The sequence below is a fragment of the Protopterus annectens genome, chromosome 5.part1, assembly GCF_019279795.1.
Source record: "Protopterus annectens isolate FY-2018-M chromosome 5.part1, PAN1.0, whole genome shotgun sequence".
In the NCBI taxonomy this organism is placed as follows: domain Eukaryota; kingdom Metazoa; phylum Chordata; order Ceratodontiformes; family Protopteridae; genus Protopterus; species Protopterus annectens.
Window position 1 is genome coordinate 448,307,830 of NC_056736.1, and position 27,252 is coordinate 448,335,081.

Genomic DNA, 27,252 nt, shown 5'->3' on the forward strand with positions numbered 1-27,252 from the left:
AGGACACTCTTCAACACCTGGCGTTTGTGAGAAGGCTTCTAACATGCCTAGGGTACACAGTAAACGAAAAGAAATCACAACTGGTACCCTCTCAAAAGATAACATTCCTGGGTGCAAGCTTAGATGCAACTGCCCAGATGGCTTACCGCACGCCAGAAAAGCAAAGGCAACTGGCTACTTCAAACTGATGGCAACAAAAACCCAGTCTTCTGCAAGACAAATTCTGCAGGCTGTCTGCTTCACAGCATCCTAGTAATTCCATATGGAAGGCTACATATGAAGAAACTTCAGTGGTACTTAAAAAGTGTATGGCGTCAACATTCACACAGTCTGGAAACAATGATTCTTCTCATTCCCTGCCTGCAACAGGAGTTTCTGTGGTGGGCAAAGGCATGTCACCAAAACATGGGACTGCTCTTCACTCTACCCCCTGCCAGCCAAACCTTAACAGACTCATCAGATTATGCTTGGGGGGCCCACATGGCAGAAAGATGCATTCAGGGCTTATGGACACCAAAACAAATGCATCTGCATATCAACCAGAAAGAGATGCTAGCTGTCCAAAATGCCCTAAAAGCCTTCAAGGACTTACTTCATCCAGGACAACTGCTGATAAAGACTGACAACACCACAGTGATGTGGTATATAAACAAGCAAGGGGGCACACACTCATACCTCCTTTGCAAATTAGCCATGGCACTGTGGGACACAGCTTTGACCTACCAGATGCATCTTCAAGCTCAATTCCTGCCAGGAAAACAAAACACACTGGCAGACGATTTAAGCAGAAACCTTATGGATCCTCATGAGTGGAAACTAAATCCACAAGTCTTCAGCATGATAACAGAGTAATGAGGGAGCCCAGACATAGATCTATTTGCTTCTCCTCAAAATTATCAATTGAAAAGATTCTGCACAGGGACTTATCACAGACAAGCATGGAAAGTGGACGCCCTATCCTTCAGTTGGGAAAAACCTATTTGTTTACGCTCCTCCTCTGCCTTTTCTAGCAAAGGTCCTCCTAAAAGTCAGACAAGGGAAGCCAAAGATGATATTAATTGCCTCGGATTGGCCCCGCCAATACTGGTACCCAATCCTAAGGAACTTGTCTCAATACCCAGCTTGGACCTTGCCTCAGAGACCGCAACTATTGTCCCAGCAAAACAATAAGATCCTGCACAATCAACTACAGACTCTGAACCTGGCAGCATGGCTAATCTTGTAGTCCTACAAACAACACCTCTCAGTAAAGCTGTGATGGATGTCATTTTGGAAGCCAGAAGGCCTAGTACTAGAAAATCTTATGCTGACAAATGGAAGATTCTGTGCTTGGAATCAAGCACAAGGAACTGCTACAGCAGAACCAAATATTCCTCAGATATTACAATACTTGACTGAGATGCTTGACAAAGGCATATCTTTCTCATCAATCAAAATCCATGCATCTGCCATTTCGGCTCATTACAATACAGAGCCACCAATCTTTTCTCATCCTTTACTAACTCAGTATCTTAGAGGAGCCAAACATTTAAGGCCTCCTAGAAGATCACCATTACCTGCATGGGACCTCAATTATGTGTTGGAAAATCTCACCCTGCCTCTATTTGAACCAGCTGCTTTCGCTGATCTAAAGTTCTTATCATGGAAAACAGCTCTGTTGCTAGCAATTACTTCAGCAAGAAGAGTTTCAGAGCTACAGGCCGTCATGGCTGTAGAGCCTTTTGTCATATTTTACCCAGACAGGGTGTCTGAGGACAAATCCTACTTTTATGCCTAAGGTGGTTTCCAGTGTGGCCCTTAACCAAACAATTCATCTGCCAACTTTCTATCCAAATCCGCAGAACAAGGGGGAGAGAATTCTGCATTCCTTGGACGTACACAGACAGCTAAGATTGTACTTGAGCTGGACAAAAGCTCTCAGAAAATTGAGCAATTACTAGTATCATATGCTGCGGGGCCAGAAGGAAAGGCCATTTCAAAGCAGACAATTTCAAAGTGGATAAGCCATTGCATCCGATGTTCGTGTTACCCTGCTGCAGTCATCACACTAGGGTTATCCTGTCGTCAGGCGGTCCCGCAGTCGGCCTGAATTCCAAAGTCTTGGTCCGGCGTCGGTTTCTGTCGCTTCTTCCCTGACGTCAGAGCGCCAGGGGTATATAGGAGGCATCCGACGCCATTTTCTTCAGTCTTTCTTGCCGCGCGGTGCCTGAAGTAGAAGCAGTTCGCAAGTGCCGGTCGGCCGACTCCTGAGATTTTCGAAGTCTAATTTCAGATCCAAAGTCTTCAATAAAGCTAAGTACCCCATTGGGGAAACTTTTCTTGCCTCAGACTGATGTCAGAAAAAGTTAACAATTGTATTTCTTGTGGGAAGCAAATACCTCATAAGGATTTTCATTCTTATTGTATACCTTGCCTAGGCCCAGACCACGACGTCACTGGTTGTCGGTTTTGTGCTAGGTTCAATAAGCAAACTATAAAGCGACGCTTTGATTTCGCACAACACTACTTCGGTAGAAAATTTAATTACACTATGCCGTCGGAGCAACCGACTACCGGCGTGCACAAAAAACGCAAAGATAAGGACAGGCAGCCTAGATCCAAGCCAGACTCAGAGGCCTCAGCTGGGCTGGTCGAAGGTTCACCGGTTTTCAGTGAGGTGCTTACGCAGCCCCTGGCTACCGCAGAATTGGAACCCCAGACCACTTTGGACTCTCTGGCAGAGAGTTCTAGGCCAACGCAGCCATTTTCCTTAGACCCTACCGACGACATTGCAGAAGGAGAAGCCGGTGCTGCAGAAACACCTTCAGTTTCTGAAGGTGTCTTCAGACCGACAACGCTCACCATAAAACCGTATCCTAAGCTTAAGACTCCTCTAAAACCAAAAAAGACTGCACTTCAGTCTCTAGTTCAAGGCCCCATGCCTAAGAAACAGATGCTTAAAATGGCTGAAGATTTGATCTCTTTAATCAGGGGTTCCCAACCCCACCCGACAAAAGGCCTAGACAAGAGGCAGCTTATGCCTCCTCTGATCAAGTGTCTATTTCCTCTGGCTCCTCTGAGGAACAAGATTACTCCTTTCCCCCTTATGAAGATTCTGATGCTGAGGATTCCATTCCCTCAGCTTCTCCCCCTGAAGACTATTCCTTTGGGGAAACCTTACACACCATGAGGGAACATTTCCACTGAGAAGGTCAGGACTACTCTGACTCAAAGAAAAGGCTCAGAGAGATTCTTTTACTCCCCCAGCACAGACCACTTGCTATCCCCCCAGTTTTAGACATTGTGGATGATGTTTACTTAGAATCTAGTCTAAATCCAGATTCTCTGCCTCCTGCTCCAGCCAAACCAGATAGATATTAGAGTGCCTGACTCTCACAAATTCCTTTACCAAAGCCCTGTTGCTGACCCAGAGACCATCTCCCAGGGTCCCAAAGGGGGGGCTAAGGCTTCTATGGCTAAAAATCCGGTACCCTCTGAAAGGGACTCCAGAGCACTAGATAGGTGGGAGAAGGTTTACACATCAGCCACTCTAGCTATGAGAGCACTAAATTGTCAATTTCACATGCTTAAATACCAGCAATTCCTAATGTCTCAAATAAAACAAAAGATGAGCACACATCCTCAACAGTCTGAATTGAAGGAAATGCAGGATCTGTTGCATGCAGCTGATCAGGTGGGCAATCATACTTTACAATGTGGATTTGATTCCTTGGAAGCTTCCTGTAGAGCGAGCAGCTGTTACTGGGTCTGTTGTACGTAGGCATGCTTGGTTAAAGGAACAAATTCTGCCTGATCATGTTAAAGCAAAGTTACTAGATGCTCCCTTACAGCAGGATGTCCTATTTGGGGTTAAAGCAGAAGAAGTCTTAAAGAAAATGGAGGATAAGGCAAAATCTATGCAGACGGTGAAAGATTTCTTACTGGTTCAGCCCCCTCGCTTTCAGCTCTGCCCCTACAGCAAATGCAACCAGCAGCTGTTCAGATTTCCCAAGAGGTTTAGTCCTGTCCAAGTAAAATCCAAGATGCCTGTGCATGTCCAAGGAGTGGATTAGGAAAGAAGGTTGGCAAATGAATGGACAGATTAAGGGCCACATTGGATACCACCTTGGGCATGAAGGAGGGATTGGTCCTGAGGGGCACCCTGTCCGCATGAAAGATGACAAAAGGCTCCACAGCTACGAGGGCCCTGTAATTCAGACACCCTTCTTGCTGAAGTGATGGGCGAGAAGGAAGGCTGGTTTCCAAGAAAGGAATTTCAACTCTGCCTTTGCAGCTGGCTCGAAGAAAGGTAGCGTGAGCTTTTCCAATACACAGTTAAGGTCCCAGGCTGGAGTAGGGGCTGTCCTGGGTGGTATTAAGTTTTCGGCCCCTCTGAAGAAATGCTTCAGCAGTGGATGAGAAAAGAGGGGTGGTTCTGTATTGTAATGAGCTGAAATGGCTGAGGCATAAATTTTGATGGAGGAAAAGGAAAGGCCCTTGTGAAGCATCTCAGTTAAGTATTGAATAATCTGAGGTAAATTGGATGCTACTGTGCCCATCCCCTGAGTTTGGTTCCAGGAATGTACAGTTGTGTACACTTACCATAAATGTAAATGTTAGTGTATTCACTGTTGCAGTCATTACATTTGGGTAATCTGCTGGCAGGTTGCCCTCAGTCAGCCTGAATTCCAAAGTCTTGGGTCCTGCGTCGGTTGCTGTCTTCTCTTCCATGACGTCAGGTGTATAAAACATGCAGCCGATGCAATTTTCTTTAGTTTTTCTTGCCCCCGATGTCAGGTGCCCCCAAAAAGGTAGCAAATTTATATATATATATATATATATATATATATATATATATATATATATATATATATAAATATCTCTCTCTCTCTCTATATATATATATATATATATATATATATATATATATATATATATACACACACACACACATGCATCACTATAAACTTCACCTTCATCTACAAGCAAATACACCACATACGTTGCAGAATATAGAGAAGGAAAGATAAATTTCAGAATGACAGGGGGATGGCGGGAGGGTAACCTGGACAGCAACAGTGAATACACTCTAACATCTACATTTATGGTAAGTGTACACAACTGTACTATGTTCTTCGTGTTTCTGTGTTGCAGTCATTACATTTGGGTAGAATCCCAAAGCTATGGTTGGGAGGCTGGGGCTAAACAGCATTAGGTGCGGCTATAAGGCCCTGCAGCACTGCAGTGGCAAAGCCTGCCCTGGACTTAGAGGCAAAAGGTAATGCTTTTTAAAGGTGTGAACAGAACTCCAAGTAGCAGCCTCTAGAATGCTTTGGTTGGTACTCCTCTGAGAAAGGCTGCTGAAGTAGCTGCAGCTCTGGTGGAATGAGACCTAATGCCCTTGAGCACAGGTTTACCATGGTGTAAGTGGCAGAAAAGTACAGTTTTATACCTACCATAAATGTAGATGTTCAAGTGTATACCCTGCTGCAGTCAACACACTACGGTTATCCTGTTGTCAGGCGGTCCCGCAGTCAGCCTGAATTCCAAAGTCTTGGTCCGGCGTCAGTTGCTGTCGCTTCTTCCCTGACGTCAGAGCCCAGGGGTATATAGGAGGCATCCAACACCATTTTCTTCAGTTTTTCTTGCCCCAGATGTCCGGTGCCCCCCCAAAATGGTGGTCAGTAGATAGTACCAATAAAAGTTTAGCACAAACAAAACATCCCTCCAGCTATAAGCAAATACACCACAAAGGTAGTATCAGATTTGAAGGCATTGAAAGGTTTTAGTTAGGGATGGAGGGAGGGTAACCTGGACTGCAGCAGGGTATACACTCGAACATCTAGATTTATGGTAGGTACAAAACTGTACTATGTTCATCGTGTTACCCTGCTGCAGTCATCACACTTGTGTAGAATCCCAAAGCTAAGGATGGGAGGTGGAGTCAAACAGGGTTAGAGGAGGCTAGAAGGCCCTGCAACAGTGGCGAAGCCAGCTCTAGTCTTAGAGGAAAGTGAAAAGTGATAGTGTTTGGTGAAGGTGTGTACTGAACTCCAAGTTGCAGCTTCCAAAATATCCTTGGTTGGCACCCCCCTGAGGAAGGCTGTAGATGTAGCTGCTGCCCTGGTAGAGTGGGGCCTTAGGCTAACAGGAACTGGTTTTCCATGGTGGGTGTAGCAAAAACAAATGCAATGTCCTATCCATTTGGAAATGGTCTGTTTTGATATAGCCTTCCCTTGTGAAGCTGCAGCATAGGATACAAAGAGCTGGTCAGATTTTCTGAAAACCTTAGTTTTATCCAAGCAGTAATGTAGTTGCCTGTGAATGTCCAAGGAGTGCAGGAGTCTTTCTCCTTTGTTCTGTGGATTTGGAAAGAAGGTGGGTAAATGGATGGTTTGATTGAGCCACACTGGATACCACCTTGGGCATAAAGGAGGGGTTAGTTCGTAGAGAAACACTGTCTTGATGAAAAATGAGGAAAGGCTCTACTGCCATTAGTGCCTGAAGCTCTGAGACTCTTCTGGCTGAAGTTATTGCTAGCAGCAGGGCAGTCTTCCATGATATAAACTTTAAGTCAGCTGAGAAAGCCGATTCAAAAGGAGGTAGCGCAAGTTTTTCCAGAACAAAATTGAGGTCCCTGGTTGGTGTAGGTACTTGGGGGGCCTAATGTTTGTGGCCCCTCTGAGAAACTGCCTTAGAAGCGGATGTGAAAATAAGAGGGGATCCGTGTTGTAGTGGGCTGAAATAGCTGAGGCATGGATTTTAATAGATGAAAAAGAAAGTCCTTTGTGTGTAACATCTCAGTTAAATACTGTAGAATGTAAGGTATGTGTGGCTGAAGGGTATTTTGGCCTTTAGCTTGGTTCCAGGTGCAAAACCTTTTCCATTTGTCTGAGTAGGCCTTCCTGGTGCTGGGCCTCCTGGCTTCCAGAATAACATCCATAACAGCTCGAGAAAGAGGAGCTGGTTGGTTGCTTAGGTGATTTACCATGCAGCCAAATTTAAGGTTTTGAGCTGGCTGTGTAAAATTTGACTTTCTTGCTGTGTGAGCAAATGAGTAATTCGTGGTAAAATCCAAGGTGGGCTCTGGGTCATATTCCTTAGTAGTGGGTACCAGTGCTGGCGTGGCCAGTCTGGGGCTATGAGTATCATTCTGGGTCTCTCCATCCTGACTTTCAGTAGCACCTTTGTGAGAAGGGGCAATGGAGGGAAGGCATATACTGTCAGGATTTCCAACTGAATGAGAGTGCGTCCACTTTCCAAGCTTGATGGTGAAATGTCCTTGTACAAAATTTTGTTAGCTGATAGTTTTGGGGGCTGGCAATCCGGTCTATGTCTGGGTGCCCCCATTTTTGAGTTATCATTGCAAATACTTGTGGATCCAGTTTCCACTCGTGGAGATCCATGATGTTTCTGCTTAGGTCGTCTGCCAATGTGTTCTTTTTTCCTGGCAGGAATTGAGCTTGTAGCTGAACTTGGTAAGCCAGTGCTGTGTTCCACAAGGTCATTGCTTGCCTGAATAGAGGGGTAGGAGTGTGTACCCCCTTGTTTATATACCACATTAATGTGGTGTTGTCCGTCCTTATTGTAAGCTGTCCTGGATGTAAGAGGTCCTTGATGTCAGGGCATTCTGTACAGCTAGCATTTCTTTTTGATTGATGTGTAGATTCCTTTGATCTGCAGTCCATATGCCTTGAACGCACCGTCCTGCCATATGTGTCCCCAGGCATAGTCCGATACATCTGTTGTCATAATTTGCCAGGCTGGGGGCAAGGTGAAAGGCTGACCCTTGTTGAGGTGACATGCCTGTGACCACCATATAAACTCTTGTTGAAGGCAGGGAATGAGAGATGATATTTTGTCCAAGCTGTGGCTGTGTTGAGTCCATACGCTTTTTAGGTACCACTGTAACAGGTGGGCAAACATACTTTACAATGTGGATTTGATTCCTTGGAAGCTTCCTGTAGAGCAGCTTTTACTGGGTCTGTTATACGTAGGGATGCTTTGTTAAAGGAACAAACTCTGCCTGATCATGTTAAAGCAAAGTTACTAGATGCTCCCTTACAGCAGGATGTTCTATTTGGAGTTAAAGCAGAAATCGTCTTAAAGAAAATGGAGGATAAAGCAAAATCTATGCAGACGGTAAAAGATTTCTTACTGGTTCAGCCCCCTTGCTTCAGCAGAAATTGGCCAAAAAAAATTGGTCCTTTCCAGCTACTGACAGACCACAGAGGGGTAAATAGTCGCCCAAGAGGCAGAGGACAAGCACAAACCCACTACAAACCTCAACAATGGGGCACTGCAACACAGAAGGGAGGAGAAGACAGGCCCCAAACTACTAGAAGGCAAACACAATGACTTAAACCTCATATTACCAAGCAAAACGCTCTTGGCAGCTCCCTTGGTTAGAAAATTAGCACTTTTTACAGACAACTGGCGCATCGTCACAAAGGACAAGTGGGTCCTAGACATTATTTCACAAGGATACAGATTCCATTTCCCCACCTTGCCAACGATAAGAGGAATGCCAAACCTGCCGCAAAATCAATGGGCAGAGGCACAAAAACAAATTACAGCTCTCATGGACACGAGAGCCATTCAACTGGTACCTATACGGGAGCAAGGCCAAGGATTTTACTCGAGGCTCTTTCTAGTCCCCAGAAAGGACAATGCTTGGAGACCCATTCTGGGCCTTTCAATTCTAAACACCTTCTTACATGTACCCAAATTCAAGATGCTAACACTACAGCAGCTTCTTCCCATGTTGGGCAAGAAAGCATGGCTAGTAACGCTGGACCTCAAGGAGGCATACTTGCATGTCCCTATCAGACAAAGTTGCAGAAGATACCTCCGTTTCATTGCAGGTTCAACCCATTACCAGTTCTCTGCACTGCCCTTTGGCTTATCCACTGTGCCCAGGGTCTTAACAAAATGCCTGGCACCAGTAATTGCATACTGCAGACAAACAGGAATTCAAATATACCCATACCTGGACGACTGCCTCATCCAAGCAGAAAGCAAGGACATCCTCTTACATCATCTGGCTTTTGTAAAACACCTTCTAAGTTGCCTAGGGTACACAGTAAACGAAAAGAAATCAAAACTGGTACCCTCACAAAATGACATTCCTGGGTGCCAGCTTGAATACAACGGCCTAGATGGCTTATCTGACGCCAGACAAACAACTACAACTGACTCAATATTTCAAAACAATGGCAACAAAGACCCAACTCCCTGCAAGAAAAATTCTGCAGGCCTTGGGCTTCATGGCATCTTGCATATTACTAATACCATTTGCAAAGCTGCATATGAGGAAATTACAGTGGTACCTAAAAAGCGTATGGACTCAACACAGTCACAGCTTGGACACAATGATCTCTCATTCCCTGCTTTCAGTAAGAGTTTCTGTGGTGGTCACAGGCATGTCACCTCAACAAGGGTCAGCCTTTCACCTTGCCCCCAGCCAGGCAAACTATGACAACAGATGCATTGGACTATGCCTGGGGGGCACACATGGCAGGACGGTGCGTTCAAGGCATATGGACTGCAGATCAAAGGAATCTGCACATCAATCAAAAAGAAATGCTAGCTGTACAGAATGCCCTGACAGCCTTCAAGGACCTCTTACATCCAGGACAGCTTACAATAAGGACGGACAACACCACAGTAATGTGGTACATAAACAAACATGGGGGTACACACTCCTACTCTCTATGCAGGCAAGCAATGACCTTGTGGAACACAGCACTGGCTTACCAAGTTCAGCTACAAGCTCAATTCCTGCCAGGAAGAAAGAACACATTGGCAGACGACCTCAGCAGAAACATCATGGATCCCCACGAGTAGAAACTGGATCCACAAGTATTTGCAATGGTAGCTCAAAAATGGGGCCACCCAGACATAGACCTGTTTGCCAGCCCCCAAAACTATCAGCTAACAAAATGTTGTACAAGGACGTTTCACCATCAAGCTTGGAAAGTGGACGCACTCTCATTCAATTGGAAAAACCTGACAGTATATGCCTTCCCTCCATTGCCCCTTCTCATAAAGGTGCTGCTGAAAGTCAGGATGGAGAGACCCAGAATGATACTCATAGCCCCAGACTGGCCACGCCAGCACTGGTACCCACTAAGGAATATGGCCCAGAGCCCACCTTGGATTTTGCCACAAATTGCTCATTTGCTCACACAGCAAGACAGATTCTACACAGCCAGCTCAAAACCTTAAATTTTGACTGCATGGCAAATCACCTAAGCAACCAACCAGATCCTCTTCCTCAAGCTGTTATGGATGTTATTCTGGAAGCCAGGAGGCCCAGTACCAGGAAGGCCTACTCGGACAAATGGAAAAGGTTTTGCGCCTGGAACCAAGCTAATGGCCAAAATACCCTTCAGCCACACATACCTCAGATTCTACAGTATTTAACTGAGATGTTGCACAAAGGACTTTCTTTTTCATCTATTAAAATCCATGCCTGAGCTATTTCAGCCCACTACAACACGGATCCTCCCTTATTTTCACATTCGCTTCTAAGGCAGTTTCTCAGAGGTGCCAAAAACATTAGGCCCCCCAGGAGAGCACCTACACCAACCTGGGACCTCAATTTTGTTCTGGAAAAACTTACGCTACCTCCTTTTGAGCCAGCTTTCTCAGCTGACTTAGTTTATATCATGGAAGACTGCCATGCTACTAGCAATAACTTCAGCCAGAAGTCTCAGAGCTTCAGGCACTAATGGCAGTAGAGCCTTTCCTCATTTTCCATCAAGACAGAGTTTCTCTACGAACTAACCCCTCCTTTATGCCTAAGGTCATATCCAGTGTGGCTCTAAATCAAACCATCCATATACCCACCTTCTTCCCAAATCCACAGAGCAAAGAAGAAAGACTCCTGCACTTCTTGGACATTCACAGGCAACTGCGTTACTACTTGGATAAAACTAAGGTTTTCAGAAAATCTGACCAGCTCTTTGTATCCTATGCTGCAGCTTCACAAGGGAAGACTATATCAAAACAGACCATTTCCAAATGGATAGGGCATTGCATTCGTTTTTGCTACACCCATCATGGAAAACCAGTTCCTGCTACCATAAGGCCCCACTCTACCACGGCAGCAGCTACATCTACAGCCTTCCTCAGGGGGGTGCCAACCAAGGATATTTTGGAAGCTGCATCTTGGGAGTTCAGTATACACCTTCACCAAACACTACCACTTACCTCTTTACTCTAAGACTAGAGCTGGCTTCGCCACTGCAGTTCTGCAGGGCCTTCTAGCCTCCTCTAACCCTGTTTGACTCCACCTCCCATCCTTAGCTTTGGGATTCTACCCAAGTGTGATGACTGCAGCAGGGTAACACGAACAAAGTACAGTTTTGTACCTACCATAAATGTAGATGTTCGAGTGTATACCCTGCTGCAGTCCAGGTTACCCTCCCTCCATTCCCTCTGACCTAACTAAAACTTTTCAATGCCTTAAAATCTGATGCTACCTTTGTGGTGTATTTGCTTATAGCTGGAGGGATGTTTTGTATGTGCTAAACTTTTAAGATTGGTATTATTTACTGACCACCTTTTTGGGGGGCACCTGACATCTGGGCAAGAAAAACTGAAGAAAATGACGTCGGATGCATCCTATATACCCCTGGCGCACTGAAGTCAGGGAAGAAGCGACAGCAACCGATGCTGGACCAAGACTTTGGAATTCAGGCCGACTGCGGTGACTGACTGACAACAGGATAACCCAAGTGTGATGACTGCAGCAGGGTATGCACTCGAACATCTACATTTATGGTTGGTACAAAACTGTACTGTATTGGGCCTACGGAAACAATTCCCTCAGATGGGTCTGGAGCCGCTGAGCAGGCATCGGCTTCTGAGGGTGTTTTCAGACCTACACAGCTTACTATCAAGACCACTTCAGCAGCTAAGGCAAAGTCTAAAACACCTTTAAAGACAAAGAAACAAGTACAGCATTCTCCTGGACAGTCATCCATGCCAAAGAAACATGCTCAAAATTGCCAAAGACCTAATTACTTTGATCAGGGGTTCCCATCCCCATCCTGATAAAAGGCCTTGGCAAGACACTGATTATAACTCTGACCAGGTTTCTATTTCTTCTGATTCTTCTTCAGAACAGGGATATTCTCTTCCTCCCTATGAGGACTCTGATGCCGAAGAATCTATCCCTTCAGCCTCTCCTCCTGAGGACTACTCTTTTGGGGAAACCCTGCACACCATGAGGGAACATTTCCATTGGGAGAGCCAGGATTGCTCAGAATCCAAGAAAAGGCTCCGAGACTTTCTTTTATTGCCTCAGCACAGGCCTCTTGCTATCCCCCCTGTACTAGATATTGTTGATTGTTTTTTTCTGAATCCAGTTTTGATTCCCGATTCTTTACCCCCAGCACCAGTTAAGCCAGATAGGTACTACAGGGTTCCAGATTCTCGTACATTTCTTTATAAAAACCCTGCTGCTGATCCAGAAACTATTTCTCAGGGTCCCAAAGGGGTCAAGGCTTCCACTGCAAAAAACCCTGTTCCCTCTGATAAGGGATTCTAGAGCACTGGACAGATGGGGGAAGAAAGTTTACACCTCTGCTACTTTAGCTGTAAGGGCTTTAAACTTCCAGTTTCACATGCCTAAATATCAACAATACTTAATATTTTTGCTAAAACAGAAAATGCTTACAAGCTCTGAATGTTCTGAAAGGAAGGAAATGCAGGATTTATTGCATGCGGCTTAACAAGTGGGAAAGCATACTTTGCAGTGTGGTTTTGATTCTTTAGAGGCATCTTGCAGAGCCGCAGTTACAGATTCTATCATTCAAAGGCATGCTTGGTTAAAAGAACAGAGTTTACCTGATCATGTTAAAGCAAACTTATTTGGATGCTCCATTACAGCATGATACTTTGTTTGGTGTTAAGGCAGAAGAGGTGTTAAAGAAAATGGAGGATAAAGCAAAATCAATGCAGACAGTAAAGGATTTCTTACAGGTTCAGCCACCTAGATTTAGCAGGAACTGGCCTACTACAAATTGGTCCTTTCCAGTGTCAGACAGGCCACAAAGAGGCAGATACAGACACCCAAGAGGCAGATCTCAGCCCCAAGGCTCATACAGACCTAAACAATGGGGTGCTTCAGGCCCCCAAAGGCGGAGAAGACAAATCACAACCTTGTAGGAAACTGTCCCAATGACTTTCCTCTACAAATACCAAGCACCTACATCTTGGCAGCACCCTTGGGGGGGGGGGACTGGCACTTTTCTCACAAAACTGGCACATGATCACCCAGGACAAATGGGTTCTGAATATTGTTTCTCAGGGTTGCAGGTTCCACTTTCATACCCTTCCATGGTCAAAAGGTATGCCAGACCTGCCACACAATCAATGGGCAGAGGCACAAAAACAAATTTCTGCTCTCATGGACATGAGGGCTTTTCAAAAAGTACCACAACAAGAGCAGGGGCAAGGATTTTACTCAAGACTTTTCTTGGTACCCAGAAAGGACAAAGCATGGAGACCAATAACGGACCTGTCTTTTCTAAATGCTTTCCTGGAAGTTCCAAAATTCAAAATGTTGACACTGCAGCAACTTTCTACCCATGCTGGGCAAGAAGGCTTGGCTAGTTACTTTGGACCTCAGAGGCATACCTGCATATCCCAATCAGACAATCTTGCAGAAGATACCTCAGATTCATAGCTGGCTCAATGCATTACCAATTGTCTGCACTGCCCTTTGGCTTATCTACTGCACCCAGGGTCTTCACAAAATGCCTGGCACCAGTAATTGCATTTTGCAGACAAAAAGGAATTCAGATATATCCCTTCTTGGACTGCCTTATTCAAGCAGAGAGCAAGGACATTCTACTAAAGCATGTGGTGTTTGTAAAAAGATTACTCATTTGCCTAGGGTACACAGTAAACAAAAAGAAATCAAAATAGTGCCCTCTCAAGAGATAATATTCCTGGGTGCAAGCTTAAATACAACTGCCAGATGGCTTATCTCACGCCAGACAAGCAAAGGCAACTAACTCATTACTTTCAAATGATGGCAACAAAGACCCAGTTACCTGCAAGAAAATTCTGCAGGCCATGGGCTTCATGGCATCCTGCATCCTGCTAATCCCCATATGCAAGACTGCATATGAGGAAACTACAATGGTATCTAAAAAGTGTTTGGACTCAACATTGTCATAGCCTGGAAACAATAATAACTCTCATCCCCTGCCTGCAACAGGTGTTTTGATGGTGGGCACTAGCCTGTCACCACCACAAGGGACAGCCTTTCACTTTACCCACAGCCAGGCAGACACTAACAACAGATGCATTGGATTATGCCTGGGGGGCACACATGGCAGGAAAATATGTTCAGGGCATGTGGCCTGCGGTCCAAATGCATCTTCATATCAATCAAAAAGAGATTCTAGCTGTACAGAATGCCCTGACAGCCTTCAAGGATATACTACATCCAGGACAACTATTGCTGAGGACGGATAATACTACATTTATGTGGTGCATAAACAAGCAAGGGGGCACGCATTCCTACCCCCTCTGCAGGCAAGCCATCACTTTGTGGAACACAGCACTGACCTATCAAGTACATCTGCAGGCACAATTCCTGCCAGGAAAGAAAAATACTCTGGCAGACGAACTAAGCAGAAACCTCATGGACCCTCATGAGTGGAAACTAGATCCACAGGTCTTCAGCATGATAACAAGGAAATGGGAATGCCCAAACATAGATCTTTTTGTCTCCCCTCACAACTGCCAACTACAGAGATTCTGCACAAGGACTTATCACTCACAAGCATGGAAAGTGGATGCTCTATCATTCAGCTGGAACACCCTAACAGTTTATGCCTTTCCACCACTGCCTCTCCTCCCCAAGGTACTCCTAAAAGTCAGACAAGAGAAGCCAAAATTGATTCTAATTGCCCCATACTGGCCACCCCAGCACTTGTACCCAATCCTAAAGAACTTGTCTCAAGGCCCAGCCTGAACTTTACCTCAAATTCCTCATCATCTGACTCAACAATACAATCAGATCCTGCACAGCCAACTCAGAACCTTTAAATCTGGCTGTATGGCAAATAATATAGCCACTCAGAACACACCTCTCTCTAAAGCTGTTATGGATGTCATTTTGGAAGCCAGGAGGCCCAGCACCAGGAAATCTTATGCAGAAAAATGGAAGAGATTCTGTGCTTGGAACCAGGAACAAGGACTTGAACCACTTGTTCCAAATATTCCTCAGATTTTACAATACCTAACTGAGATGCTGGACAAAGGCCTATCCTTCTCAATTAAAATCCACGCCTCTGCCATTTCAGCTCATTACAATACGGAACCCCCTATTTTCTCACATCCACTGCTAAGACAGTACCTCAGAGGGGCAAAAAACATAAGACCCCCAAGGAGAACACCAATACCTACATGGAACCTCAACTTTGTCTTGGAAAAGCTCACACTGCCTCCTTTTGAGCCAGCCAATACAGCTGATATAAAATTCTTATGGTAAACTGCTCTGCTCCTAGCAATAACTTTAGCAAGAAGAGTCTCAGAGCTGCAGGCATTAATGGCAGTGGAACCTGTTATTTTTCATCCGGACAGGGTTTCCTTAAGGACAAACCCAACATTTATGCCAAAGGTAGTATCCAGTGTGGCTCTTAACCAAACCATTCATTTGTCAACATTTTATCCAAATCCCCAGAATAAAGGTGAGACTTCTGCCCTCTTTGGACATACACAGGCAGCTATGCTTCTACTTGGACAAAACAAAAGCTTTCAGAAAAAATGAGCAACTGTTTGTAGCATATGCTGCAGGATCACAAGGAAAGCTATTTCAAAGCAGACTATTTCAAAATGGATAGGACACTGCATTCGTTTCTGCTATGCACAGCATGGCAAATCAGTGCCTGAGAATATTAGGCCACATTCTACCAGGGCAGCAGCCACTTCAGCAGCCTTTCTCAGAGTGCCAACTAAGGAAATTTTGGAGGCTGCAACTTGGAGTTCAGTGCATACTTTTACCAAGCATTATCACTTACCTCTTTACTCTAAATCCAGAGCAGGTTTTGCCACTGCAGTTCTGCAGGGCCTCATAGCCTCTCCAAATCCTATTTAGACCCAGCCGCCCTACCTCAGCTTTGGGATTCAACCCAAGTGTAATGACTGCAACAGTGAAACACGATGAACATAGTACAGTTGTGTACCTACCATAAATGTAGATGTTAGAGTGTATTCACTGTTGCAGTCCAGGTTACCCTCCCTCCATCCCCCTTTCTTTGCTGGGACTTATCTATACTTTTCTATCCTATACAACCTATGTGGTGTATTTGCTTGTAGATGAAGGTATTGTTTTATTTTAGTGTATGTTTTTATAAGCAATATGTATTGCCTACCTTCTTGGGGGCACCTGACATCTGGGGCAAGAAAAAACTGAAGAAAATGGCGTCTGCTGCATCTTATGTACCCCTGGCGCACTGATATCAGGGAAGAGGTGACAGCAACCGACGCCGGACCAGGACTTTGGAATTCAGGCCGACTGCGGGTAGCCTGCCAGCAGGGTAACCCAAGTGTAATGACTGCAACAGTGAATACACACTAACATCTACATTTATGGTAGGTACACAACTGTACTTTTCTTCTACAGCCACCTTTTTCAGGTTCCTCTTTACATCTGTGCTGCAGCCAGTTGGTCCAAGATTTACACCTTTGTCTCGTATGTTGGATTTACAGTTAAGAGCAAGAGTCTCCTTTGGTTCAGCTGTTTTCTGATATATCCTTTCGTAAGACCACTCAAGTGTTATGGTTACTGGGGACTGTCCCATCTGTTGAGGAATGGATGGAAAAGCTACCAGATAGAAAGCTTAGGCACTCACAATAATGGTAGATCTGTGTTGCATATTATCTTTCCTCCCTCCTTCCCCCATCCTTATGGTCCTTTTAGTTCATTCTGGGAATGATGATGAGCTATTTCTAGTTACCATAGGGTGTATTTCAAGGTGATGCATATCAGCTGGCTTCTTCCTTTGTCCTGTTGCTTGGCCTTCTGTTAGGTTTCAATTACTTTAGGGTAGTTATCCTTTGATAGTGTAGGTAAACTTTGCCTGCGGTAACTTGCTCTTTACAAGAGGATTATGGGTAAGGGAAGGAGCATGAGTGTTGGATCACAAGTTTGGAAGTGGCCAAACGCTGACTGATGACTCATCATTGAAGAAAGACTGAAGGGAAGCACACATTACAGATCTTTCGTTATGGTGAGTACATAACTTTTCATTTTGTTTAAGAAATGCATGTGAATATATATTTATCCCCTTAGTCTGCCAGCAATCAGCCCAGTCATTCCTTGTAGGATGAGATACGATTGGAGTGGTAGTCATTAATGCAGACATCAGGGGTTTTTTTTGTGTTTAAGGTAGGCTCAGCCATGGTCTCTCTAGTGATGCATGGTGTACACCTCTTTTCTGTAGGTATCAGCATTGTACTGGGCTCGACAGGCTCCCTCTCTCCTCCAGGAATGGGTAAGCTGGCATCAGCTGCTCATCTCCATCCTCCGTTACAGACTTATCCAGCAGTCTAGCTACTAACTGGTCAGTCGTCATTTTCGTCATGGCAGGGCTTCATCTACTCTAGCTCTTAAATCTTTTGAGAGGTAGCTAAATGATCTAAATTTTGGTGAGTGGCTAGATATTGCCTGTGATCCCCAATAATTCATCCCAATAACCACATACTGGTTTTCTGCCTGTGATCCTTAGTAATGTATTCTGTGAGCTGTATGTGATTTTTTTTTGTCATTTGTTTCTTTTATAGGTTTCCCATTTTTCAAAGTATGGCCTGCAGGATTCTGATGAAGAGGATGAAGAGCAGGTGTCCAAGATGGAAGTGAAGAAGCAGAAAGTTGGTTCCTTGCAAACTCCCATGCAGCAGCAAGCCCTGCAAACAGCTCTAAATGGCCACATGCCATCCCCAGTTCAGGTAGACAGGGGCTGCATTTTTCAGTATTTCTAACATGGAATTGTTGCATTAATGCTTTAATCCTGTGTTGTACTTTCTAACTGCTTATGTTTTTTTATGTGGAGAAGGATCATAAACTCAAAAACAGGACGGGAGAACATCTGAGAAATATTCGAGATTGTTGGGAAGTGAATGCACAAGTAAAGCATGTCACATTAATCCAGGACACATGCTTAAATTTGTTTTACAAGTTGTATCTGTATCAGAAAGGGGTGTGGTGTATGGCCTTATTTTTTTTTGGAAAAATTGGAATTAAAATGGCAAATGCGCCATATTACTGGTCAGGTTTAAACGAAAGTCTCTATCTCTAGTCTTTTAAAACTGACAGCTCTCAAAAGATAGTTTTTTGTAGTAATTATGTTTGCATTTTTTAAAATTGTCCAATTCTTTCATATTTTATACTGTTTTTATGCCTTGTGTATAATTGTTTATTTGTACATTCTTAATTTTTTGATACAAATATAGTGTTTATATGCATATTCATATATTTATATTAGTGGGTGTGTTTATACAGTTGTGCTCCAAGACAGGGTATGATGTCATCTTTTACTTTCATAAATTTGGTGTAGGATGAATCTATACTGTTTCTGATGAAGTTCCTGACAAATTAACTGTTTGGGACAAAAGCACTTATTCCTGTAAACTGTGTGGATTTACTATTTCCTGCCTGCGTTTGCTTCACCTTGGATTACTTGCTGCATACATTGAGCTTACCTGACCTGTTGCCAAAAGACCCAGCAAAATGAGCTTTTGCTGTTAATATAGTTGAAGAGCATGCTGTCTGTGCTTCACTTGAATGGTCCTTCAGCTTAATTGAGCAGACTGTGACCCTAGTTCCTTTTATGAAGGAGAGGGAGTTTCTCTCTGTACACCTGGATAGTGAACAACAAGCTAATTAGTAGTACCATTAAGTCCTGCATTATGCTCTTCGGTACCACTCAAAAAATGAAAGCATTTCCACCAGTCATTGTGTAAGGGCTCCTCAAACAATGCTGTTCCAGTTGTTACTGAGTACAGATAGTGACAATTCTTCTGGAGCCATTCCTGTTGATTTCTTGCTACGTTTACAAGCCCACTGGCTAAACTAAAACTGTTAGTGTCCCTTACCACATGCAGAAATATCACCGGAAATGTATTTTTTGCAAAATTTGAATGTACCTTCCCCTTTTTGACTCCATTCGGGCATCAGCACTCAATTTAGCTGAAAACATGAACTGGTGATTTGCTGCATTCACCAGCCAAATTCTCCCATTGATATTTTACACAAATACAAATGGATTGCCTGTTCATTACAAAGCAGGCGTATCAGCTAATATACTACCTTTCCAATGACATTAATTTGTCATTGCCCTCCCCTGACAAATAGCCCGACAGAGATCCAGACTGTGGCCCAAAGGCCACTCTTGATGCCAGTATTCTGCTAGCCAGACCTCCGTTCGTCTCAACTGTAGTTAAGAAGGCCTCTTGCAACTTCATCTGGGCCAGTTGGAATTTCTCACTAGTGAAATTAGGTTGCAAAATCAACTTGGGGAGGGGGGGTCTATTCATATCCAAATGTTAGGAGTACTTGTAGGTGAATATGTGCGCAGGTTTTCTTTGACACTTGCCAACAGTGCAAAACTCATTTACATGCTCACAGTAGTGCTGTTTCAAAGACAACTGATTTCATTCTCCCTCAGATGAAGTCCTGCATCAGAACAATTAAGTAATATTGTACAAATTGAAATAACACTTCTAAATTCTTCACTTCACATTTATATGCTTGTATTTTCCTTTATTTTTATAAAACTCGTTTTATTTTAAATTGCGCAAGTTATTTTACATGTTTATGCTTGCATTTTAATTTAGCTCTATAAAACTTTTCTAAACCTACAGTACACTGATGTACTGATTACCTAAGGGAGCAGCGAATGCTCATAAGTGCATACAACAAAAGATCAATCCTTTTAGATCGAATCCCAAAAGAATGGGGAAAATACTGTTTTATGCAGGGGTTACCCCCCCCCACCCCACCCTCGCATGCATACCCCATTCTAATTGTGTATACCAACTCCGAGATTGCACAACGGGAAAGGTGAAATTTACAGTCCCCACGCTGTACCTTGATCTCACTCCTACAGCAGGCTGCAAAACTTACAAAAAAGAATGTTCACTCTCTTTTAGCATTCAGCTTTATGAACTGTAAAAGATGTGCTGATTGTTCTGCAAAAGCATTACCATTTTAACTGTAGCTGCACTTTGTAAGCAATAATCCTGTTTTAATTCCTTTATTCATGTAGCCTTCTACCTTTTCTTTGATTAACACTGTATTTTTGTGCTCTGTATGCGTTGTGCTCTTCTATGAGCCCAGGTGATGGCTGAAGAGTCCGCTAACCATTCTCTTACCCAATAAACAAACTGCAGACAAATGAATTCTTGCTGGAAACTGGAGAGGTCTCAAGCTCCCTGTAGGTGTCTTTTTTGTTTCTTGTTCCTGAAAGTGTTCCAGAAGTTGTGGTATTTTTAGCTGAGATGGGAGTTGAGCTCTGTCTCCTCAAGGTATTTACCACTGTCATTTGCTTCTTCCAGTTAATAGTTTGTTCTCTGATAGAGCTTCTGGAAAACCCAGTGCCCTGGCAGGTAGTTTGATCAGAACCATCCTTCTTTGAGATTTAGTCAAACGACCATTTGAGGCACTTCAGTGGTACATAATAGAAGCACTTTCAAATGCCGATGAGTCTTAGTTTTTTTTTCATAATCATAATACTGTCTCAGAACCAGTGAAGATGAATAAGCCTTTGGCCATTTCTCCACTGACCGTTGATACCTTTTTCGGGGAGTGCATACTGACACTCATAGGATTTGTCGAGGAAGATCAGTTAGCTAATGAAGTTCCAGGACTCTGCTAGACCAAGGTTCACTGGCGGAGTAATCTTAACCTACCAGCACTGGCACAGTGCTTGGTTATAATGTGTCTGCCTTCACAGGTCCAAGGTCTAGGTCTAAACAGTGGTCAGTGGAATCCTGCATGTGTTTTCTGCAGGTACTCAAGTTTCTTCCCACCTCCCAGAATCTTACTTATTTGCTGGCTACACTAAATTGTTCACGTGTAGTACAGTTCGGGTTGTGACCAAACGGTTTTCGAAAAGGACCAGATTCATTAAATCGTTATCCCCAAAAAACTGCCTGGATGCATGAGACAGGGTTGCAGCCCTGCCTCTACTGGAGGAACTTGGCACTGTAGGGGGCAGAAGTGAAGGAGCATGGCTACCTTGCCTATCTTTGGGGGGTGTGCGCACCCTGGGGCACATATGAGGTCATATGATTTCTCTGTCTGGTGCTGGAAGAACCATTTCCTGTGCCTTGAGTTTGGTAGGCTGCTTCTGGTGGCGTTCCTTGCAAAGTTGAGGGACCACCCAGCACTGATAATCCATTGCAAGTCCTACTTTTTCTTGTGGAACTGAGCTAGCATGTGGTCAGAATTGGGAGGGGGGGCTCATACCATTCTTGTGGCTGTCTAAATGACTGCTGCACTCAGCTCCCCTACTCACAGTGAAAAGGGAGCAAATTGATCATTGGCCAAGAGAAGGCTGATGACCAGCTGGCAGACGGAGCAAAAAAAAAAAAAGTCCTAAAGTTAATTCTTGTTTTCTGTGATATTCAGTATGGAAATCCTCTGACACGATCCTATGCATTGATTGCAGTTAGGATAAAAAGTGCTCTTTACCACTTGGATATTCTTTTTTTTTGGGGGGTCAGCAACATTTTTCCACTTGCTATTGCTACTCATTGTGACAGCCCACCCACAAATTTGCCACTGAATAAGCAGTGTGGCAGGATCTGTTTGAGATTGCAGACCGCACACTTTCCTAATATTAGGGCATTTTCTATAAAAAGTAGGTGTGTTGAGGAAATTTTCTGACTGAGATGAAACTCAAGCTGCTGTGGATCCTTGAGAGTAATTGTTGAGGTCTGTTTTGACTCTGCAGGCTGCAAGGCTATGTCACAGCCTTGAGCATTATTATATTGAGGGGACCTGCATGGCTGTATACCTCTGAGCTTCTGAGTGATGTGCAACTGAAGTTGTATAATTCTGTTCCACATTTGCTGAGAACCATCTGTTTGGGAGACTAGACCTAAGAGAGCCCTGTAAGTATCCTTAAGAAGCAAGGTCAGGGAGGTCCCTCTCAACCATAAGAGGCATGTGTACTGGCCAGGAGATGGAGTACCATTTTAAGATTACTCTCCATTGTAAAGCAGCAACATGAACAGTATAAGCCCCATCAGTAAGTGAAGTAGCTGTTCACCTCAAGCAGTCAAACCAGAGTTTTTGATTTTCCAGGTCTCTCTTCCATCCTGAAGTTGTAGCTATGGGTGGTTCAGGTTGTTCTGCTCTGCTAGGAGGTCAGTGATGGCAGACAGGTTGATGATCATGTTTCACTGTTGCAGTCATCACATTTGGGTTATCTGCCTGCAGGTAGCCCTCAGCCGGCCTGAATACCAGAGTCTTCGGATTTCTGCATCAGATGCTGTCGCTTCTTCCCTGACGTCAGGTCGTCAGAAGTATAAAACATGCAGCCAACGCCATTGCATCAGTCTTTCTTGCCATGTGGTGCCCGAAGCAGAAGCAGTTTGCAAGTGCCGGCCATCTCCTGAAATTTTGTTTTTCAAGTTTCAGACCCGAAGTTTTCAAAAAAGGTAAGTACCCCATCGGGGATCCTTTTTCTTGCTCCAACCAATGTCAGTAAAATTTAACAATTGTCTTGCCTGTGGAAATCAAATACCTCATAGAGGTTTTCATTCTTACTGCATCCCCTGTTTAGGCCCAGACCATGACATCCCTCGCTGTTGGTTTTGTGCCTTGTTCAGTGCCCTAACTATTCATCATCAGGCCATTTTTACACCCAGTTACTTTCGTACTCAATCTCTATGTACTCCGAAATGGCTTTGTTAAGCCATCTGACTACCACTCTTCCAAAAAAACGTAATTATAAAGACCGAGACAGACCGCATAGGTCCAAAGCTGCCGACGATGCTTCCGTTAAGCTAGTCCGCCGGTACTCATTGAGGCACTTTCGCAGCCCCTGATACCCACTACTTCAGATTCGCAGGCCTCTACAGAGACTCATTCGGAGTCCGGTATGCCGTGAGATGCTTCTTTGACTATGGAACCTGTGGATGTCTCTACCTTGGAAGGGTCCGGAGCTGCTGTGCAGGCACCGGCTTCTGAGGGTATATTCAGGCCTACAGACATTCATATTAAACTGACGCCATCGTTTCCATCCGGAAGTTCCGAATTCCTCAGGCCAAAAACTCGCACTACGCCTAGAAAACCAACGACCAAACCTCAGGCTCAGGCCCATATGCCTCAAAAACAAATGCTTAGAATGGCTGAAGGACCTTATTACCTTAATTAGAGGAAGTCAGCCTTCCCCCTCCAAGAGACCTAGAACTGATTTTCTTTCTGATTCTTCTGATCAGGAATCTGATATTTCTGCTCCTGATTACCAGGATTTGCCCTTGTCTACTTATGAGGATTCTGATGCAGAGGATTCCATTCCCTCTGCTTCCTCTCCAGAAGGTTTTTCTTTCAGTGAAGCCTTGCATACTCCTTAGGGAGCATTTCTGCTGGGAAAGCCAGGATTACTGCGAGTCCAAAAAGAGACTTAGGGAATTCTTACTCCTGCCTCAACACAGCCCTTTAGCTATCCCTCCTGTTCTGGACATTATAGATGATGCTTTCTTGGAATCTAGCCTTACCCCCCCAGACACTTTGCTGACAGGTACTACAGAGTACCTGACTCTCACGTTCCTCTACACGAATCCTTCTGCGGATCCAGAAACCATTTCCCAAGGACCAAAACGCATTAAGGCTACTGCTGCAAAAATCCTACCCCTTCTGATAGAGAATCCTACCACCTTTCTGGTGGTTCCAAAATTCAAAATGCTAACTCTTCAGCAGCTTCTTCCTGTGCTAGCCAAGGATGCCTGGCTGGCAACCCGAGACTTAAAGGAAGCTTACCTGCACATCCCAATATGAGGATCCTGCAGACAATGCCTACGTTTCAGGGCGGGCTCCATGCACTCTGTACTTCCCTTTGGCTTATCTACTGTGCCCAGGGTGTTCACAAAGTGTCTAGCTCCAGCCATTGCATTTTGCAGGCAGAGAAATATTAAAATTTACCCATACTTGGACGATTGTCTGATTCAGGCAGAAAGCCAGGCCTTGCTATTACAACACCTGACATTCGTAAAGAAACTTCTAACCTCACTGGGGTACACATCACCGAAAAGAAATCTAACATAGTACCCTGCTAACAGATTGTATTCCTGGGAGTAAGCTGAACACAACTTCCCAGATGGCATTCATCACTCCGGAGAAACAAGTTTGACAACCTACTTCAAAGTATTGGCCACAAAACTCCAGCTCTCTGCAAGGAAAATACTGCAAGCTCTGGGGTTCTTGGCCTCTTGCATTTCTTCTAATTCCATATGCAAGACTGCATATGAGGAAACTCCATTGGTATCTAAAAAGCCTATGGTGTCAACATTCTCAGGACCCGGAAACGATGATTTCTATCATTCCTTGTATGAAGACAGAGTTCCTTTAGTGGGCAGAGGCCTGCTATCACAACAAGGGACTCCCTTTCACTCTACCCCCTGCCGCCCAAACCCTAACAGATGCATCAGACTATGCATGGGGGGCTCACATGGCAGGGCAGTGCATTCAGGGCAAATGGAACCGGCGACAGATGCACCTGCATATCAAGCAAAACTAAATGTTAACGGTACAGAATACTCTGACAACCTTCAAAGACAGTATTCTTCCAGGACAATTATTGGTGAAGACAGACAACACCACAGTTATGTGGTACATAAGCAAGGGGGAACCCACTCGTACCCTCTCTGCAGACTAGCCATGGCTCTGTGGAACACAGCCTTGAGCTACCAAGTACACCTACAAGCACAATTCCTGCCAGGTAAACTAAATTCCCTGGCAGACGACTTAAGCATAAATCTCATGGACCCACACGAATGGAAACTAGAGCCCAAAATATTCAACCTCTTGAGGAACAAATGGGGGGGACTCCAGAGGTAGACCTGTTTGCCTCCCCTCAGAGCTACCAACTGAACAAATTCTGGACAAGAACTCCCCACAGTCAAGCTTGGAAAGTGGATGCCCTGTCATTTCCTTGGGAAAGCCTCTCTATTTATGCCTTTCCCCCTCTGTCTCTCCTCTCAAAGGTTCTACTAAAGATCAAACAGGACAAGCCAAGATCATTACTGATTGCACCAGACTGGCCACGCCAGCACTTGTACCCCCCTCTTGAGCAGTATGACACTGCTACAGCCATGGCACCTGCCTCAGACCCTTTCCCTGCTGTTCCAGCAGGTGGGCCAGATTCTGCACCCTCAGCTTCAAACCCTGAACCTTGCAGCCTGGCTAATTCCTTGAGCTCTCCTCTAGCATCCCTCAGTAAGCAGGTGCTGAATGTCATTCTGGAGGCAAGGAGACGTAGTACCAGAAAATCCTATGCTGAAAAGTGGAGAAGATGCTGTTCCTGGAGCCAGGCTCTGGGGATGGGCACAATGGTTTCCAGCTTACCTCATATTCTAGTCTCTTAACAGAAATGCTCCACAAGGGCCTATCCTTCTCATCAATTAAAATTCGTGCCTCTGCCATTCCAGCACATATTGAGCCTCCCCTCTTCTCTTACCCCTTGCTAAAACAATTCCTTAGAAGGGCCAAAAATTTAAGACCCCCCCCCCCCCCCCCAGGAGAGCTCCCACTCCAGCCTGGGACCTTATCTTTGTATTGGAAAAGCTCCCCCCCCCCCCCCTTTGAACCAGCTGCAACAGCAGAATTGAAATTCCTTTCTTGGAAAACAGCCTTCCTTCTAGCCATCACTTCAGCAAGAAGAGTGAATTACAGGCCCTCATGGCAGTGGGAACCCTTCATTATCTTCCATGCGGACCGTGTTTCCCTCAGGACTAATCCTTTCTTTATGCCCAAGGTGGTGTCTAGTGTGTCCCTAAATCAGTCCATTCATTTGCCTACCTTTTTCCCTAATTCACAAAACAAAGGGGAACGAATACTGCACTCTCTGGACGTGCACAGACAACTTAGATTCTATTTGGACAGGACTAAGCCTCTCAGAAAATCTGAACAGCTGCTAGTTGGCGTGGCTGCAGGGGCAGAGGGGAAGGTCATTTCAGAGCAAACCATTTCCAAATGGATAGCCCATTGCATTAATTTCTGCTACAAGTACCATGGCATACCTACCCCATAGGAGATAAGATCACATTCCACCAGGGCTGCATCTACCTCTGCGGTATTTTTCAGAGGAGTCCCTACCAGGGACATCCTAGAAGCTGCTACCTGGAGCTCTGTACATACCTTCACCAAGCATTACCATATGCCTGTCTTTTCTAAATTCAGAGCTGGATTTGCCACTGCAGTCTTGCAGGGCTTACTAGCTGGCTGTAATGTTCTTTAACTTCCTCCTCCCGTTCTTAGCTTTGGGAATCAACCCAAATGTGATGACTGCAACAGTGAAACACAAAGAACATAGTACAGTTGTGTACACTTACCATAAATGTAGATGTTCGAGTGTATTCACTGTTGCAGTCCTGGTTACCCTCCCTCCAGCCCCCCAATTTCTCTTGGCTCTACCTTTCCTTCTTGTTGGTATATTTATTTTTTCTTGTATTTGCTTTTTGATGGTGGTGTACAATACCATATAATTGCTTCCTATTGTGGGGGCACCTGACATCTGGGGCAAGAAAAACTGATGTAATGTCTGCTGCATGTTTTATACCCCTGACATCAGGGAAGAAGCAACAGTATCCGACACAGAAATTCATAGACTTTGGTATTCAGGCCAGCTAAGGGCTACCTGCAGGCAGATAACCCAAATGTGATGACTGCAACAGTGAATACACTCTAACATCTACATTTATGGTAAGTGTACACAACTGTACTTTTGGCTTCCAGAGTAAGGGTGCACATAAGTTTGATCAACTTCCTTATTCCAGAAGAATTTTTTCTCTCTTTTCAGAATACTTGGTCTGGCTGTGGAAGATGTTCAGTACTTTTTGCAGAAGCAGGTGGTAGAACTATCCCCTTCCTTTTGGCTTAGAGGCGAAGTTGTTACTCCATGATGGTCATCATTCTCACTCTGCTGCAGTAGCCTTTTGGCTGTACGAGTTGTATCCTTTGTAGGATATAACAGATGGCCAGCTTCCCAAAACTCTGGCCCTCTCCCATACCTACATATTGAC

General features: G+C 44.5%; 1 protein-coding gene across 1 annotated transcript in view; it reads left to right on the plus strand.

The window, feature by feature from the left end:
• Positions 1–27,252, plus strand: part of NUP98 (nucleoporin 98 and 96 precursor) — a 1,998,548-nt gene that overhangs the window by 890,950 nt on the left and 1,080,346 nt on the right. Inside the window, exon 15 of the mRNA XM_044072823.1 lies at positions 17,788–17,952. Coding sequence (XP_043928758.1) covers positions 17,788–17,952 — 165 coding nt within the window. The remainder of the gene's footprint in view (positions 1–17,787; positions 17,953–27,252) is intronic.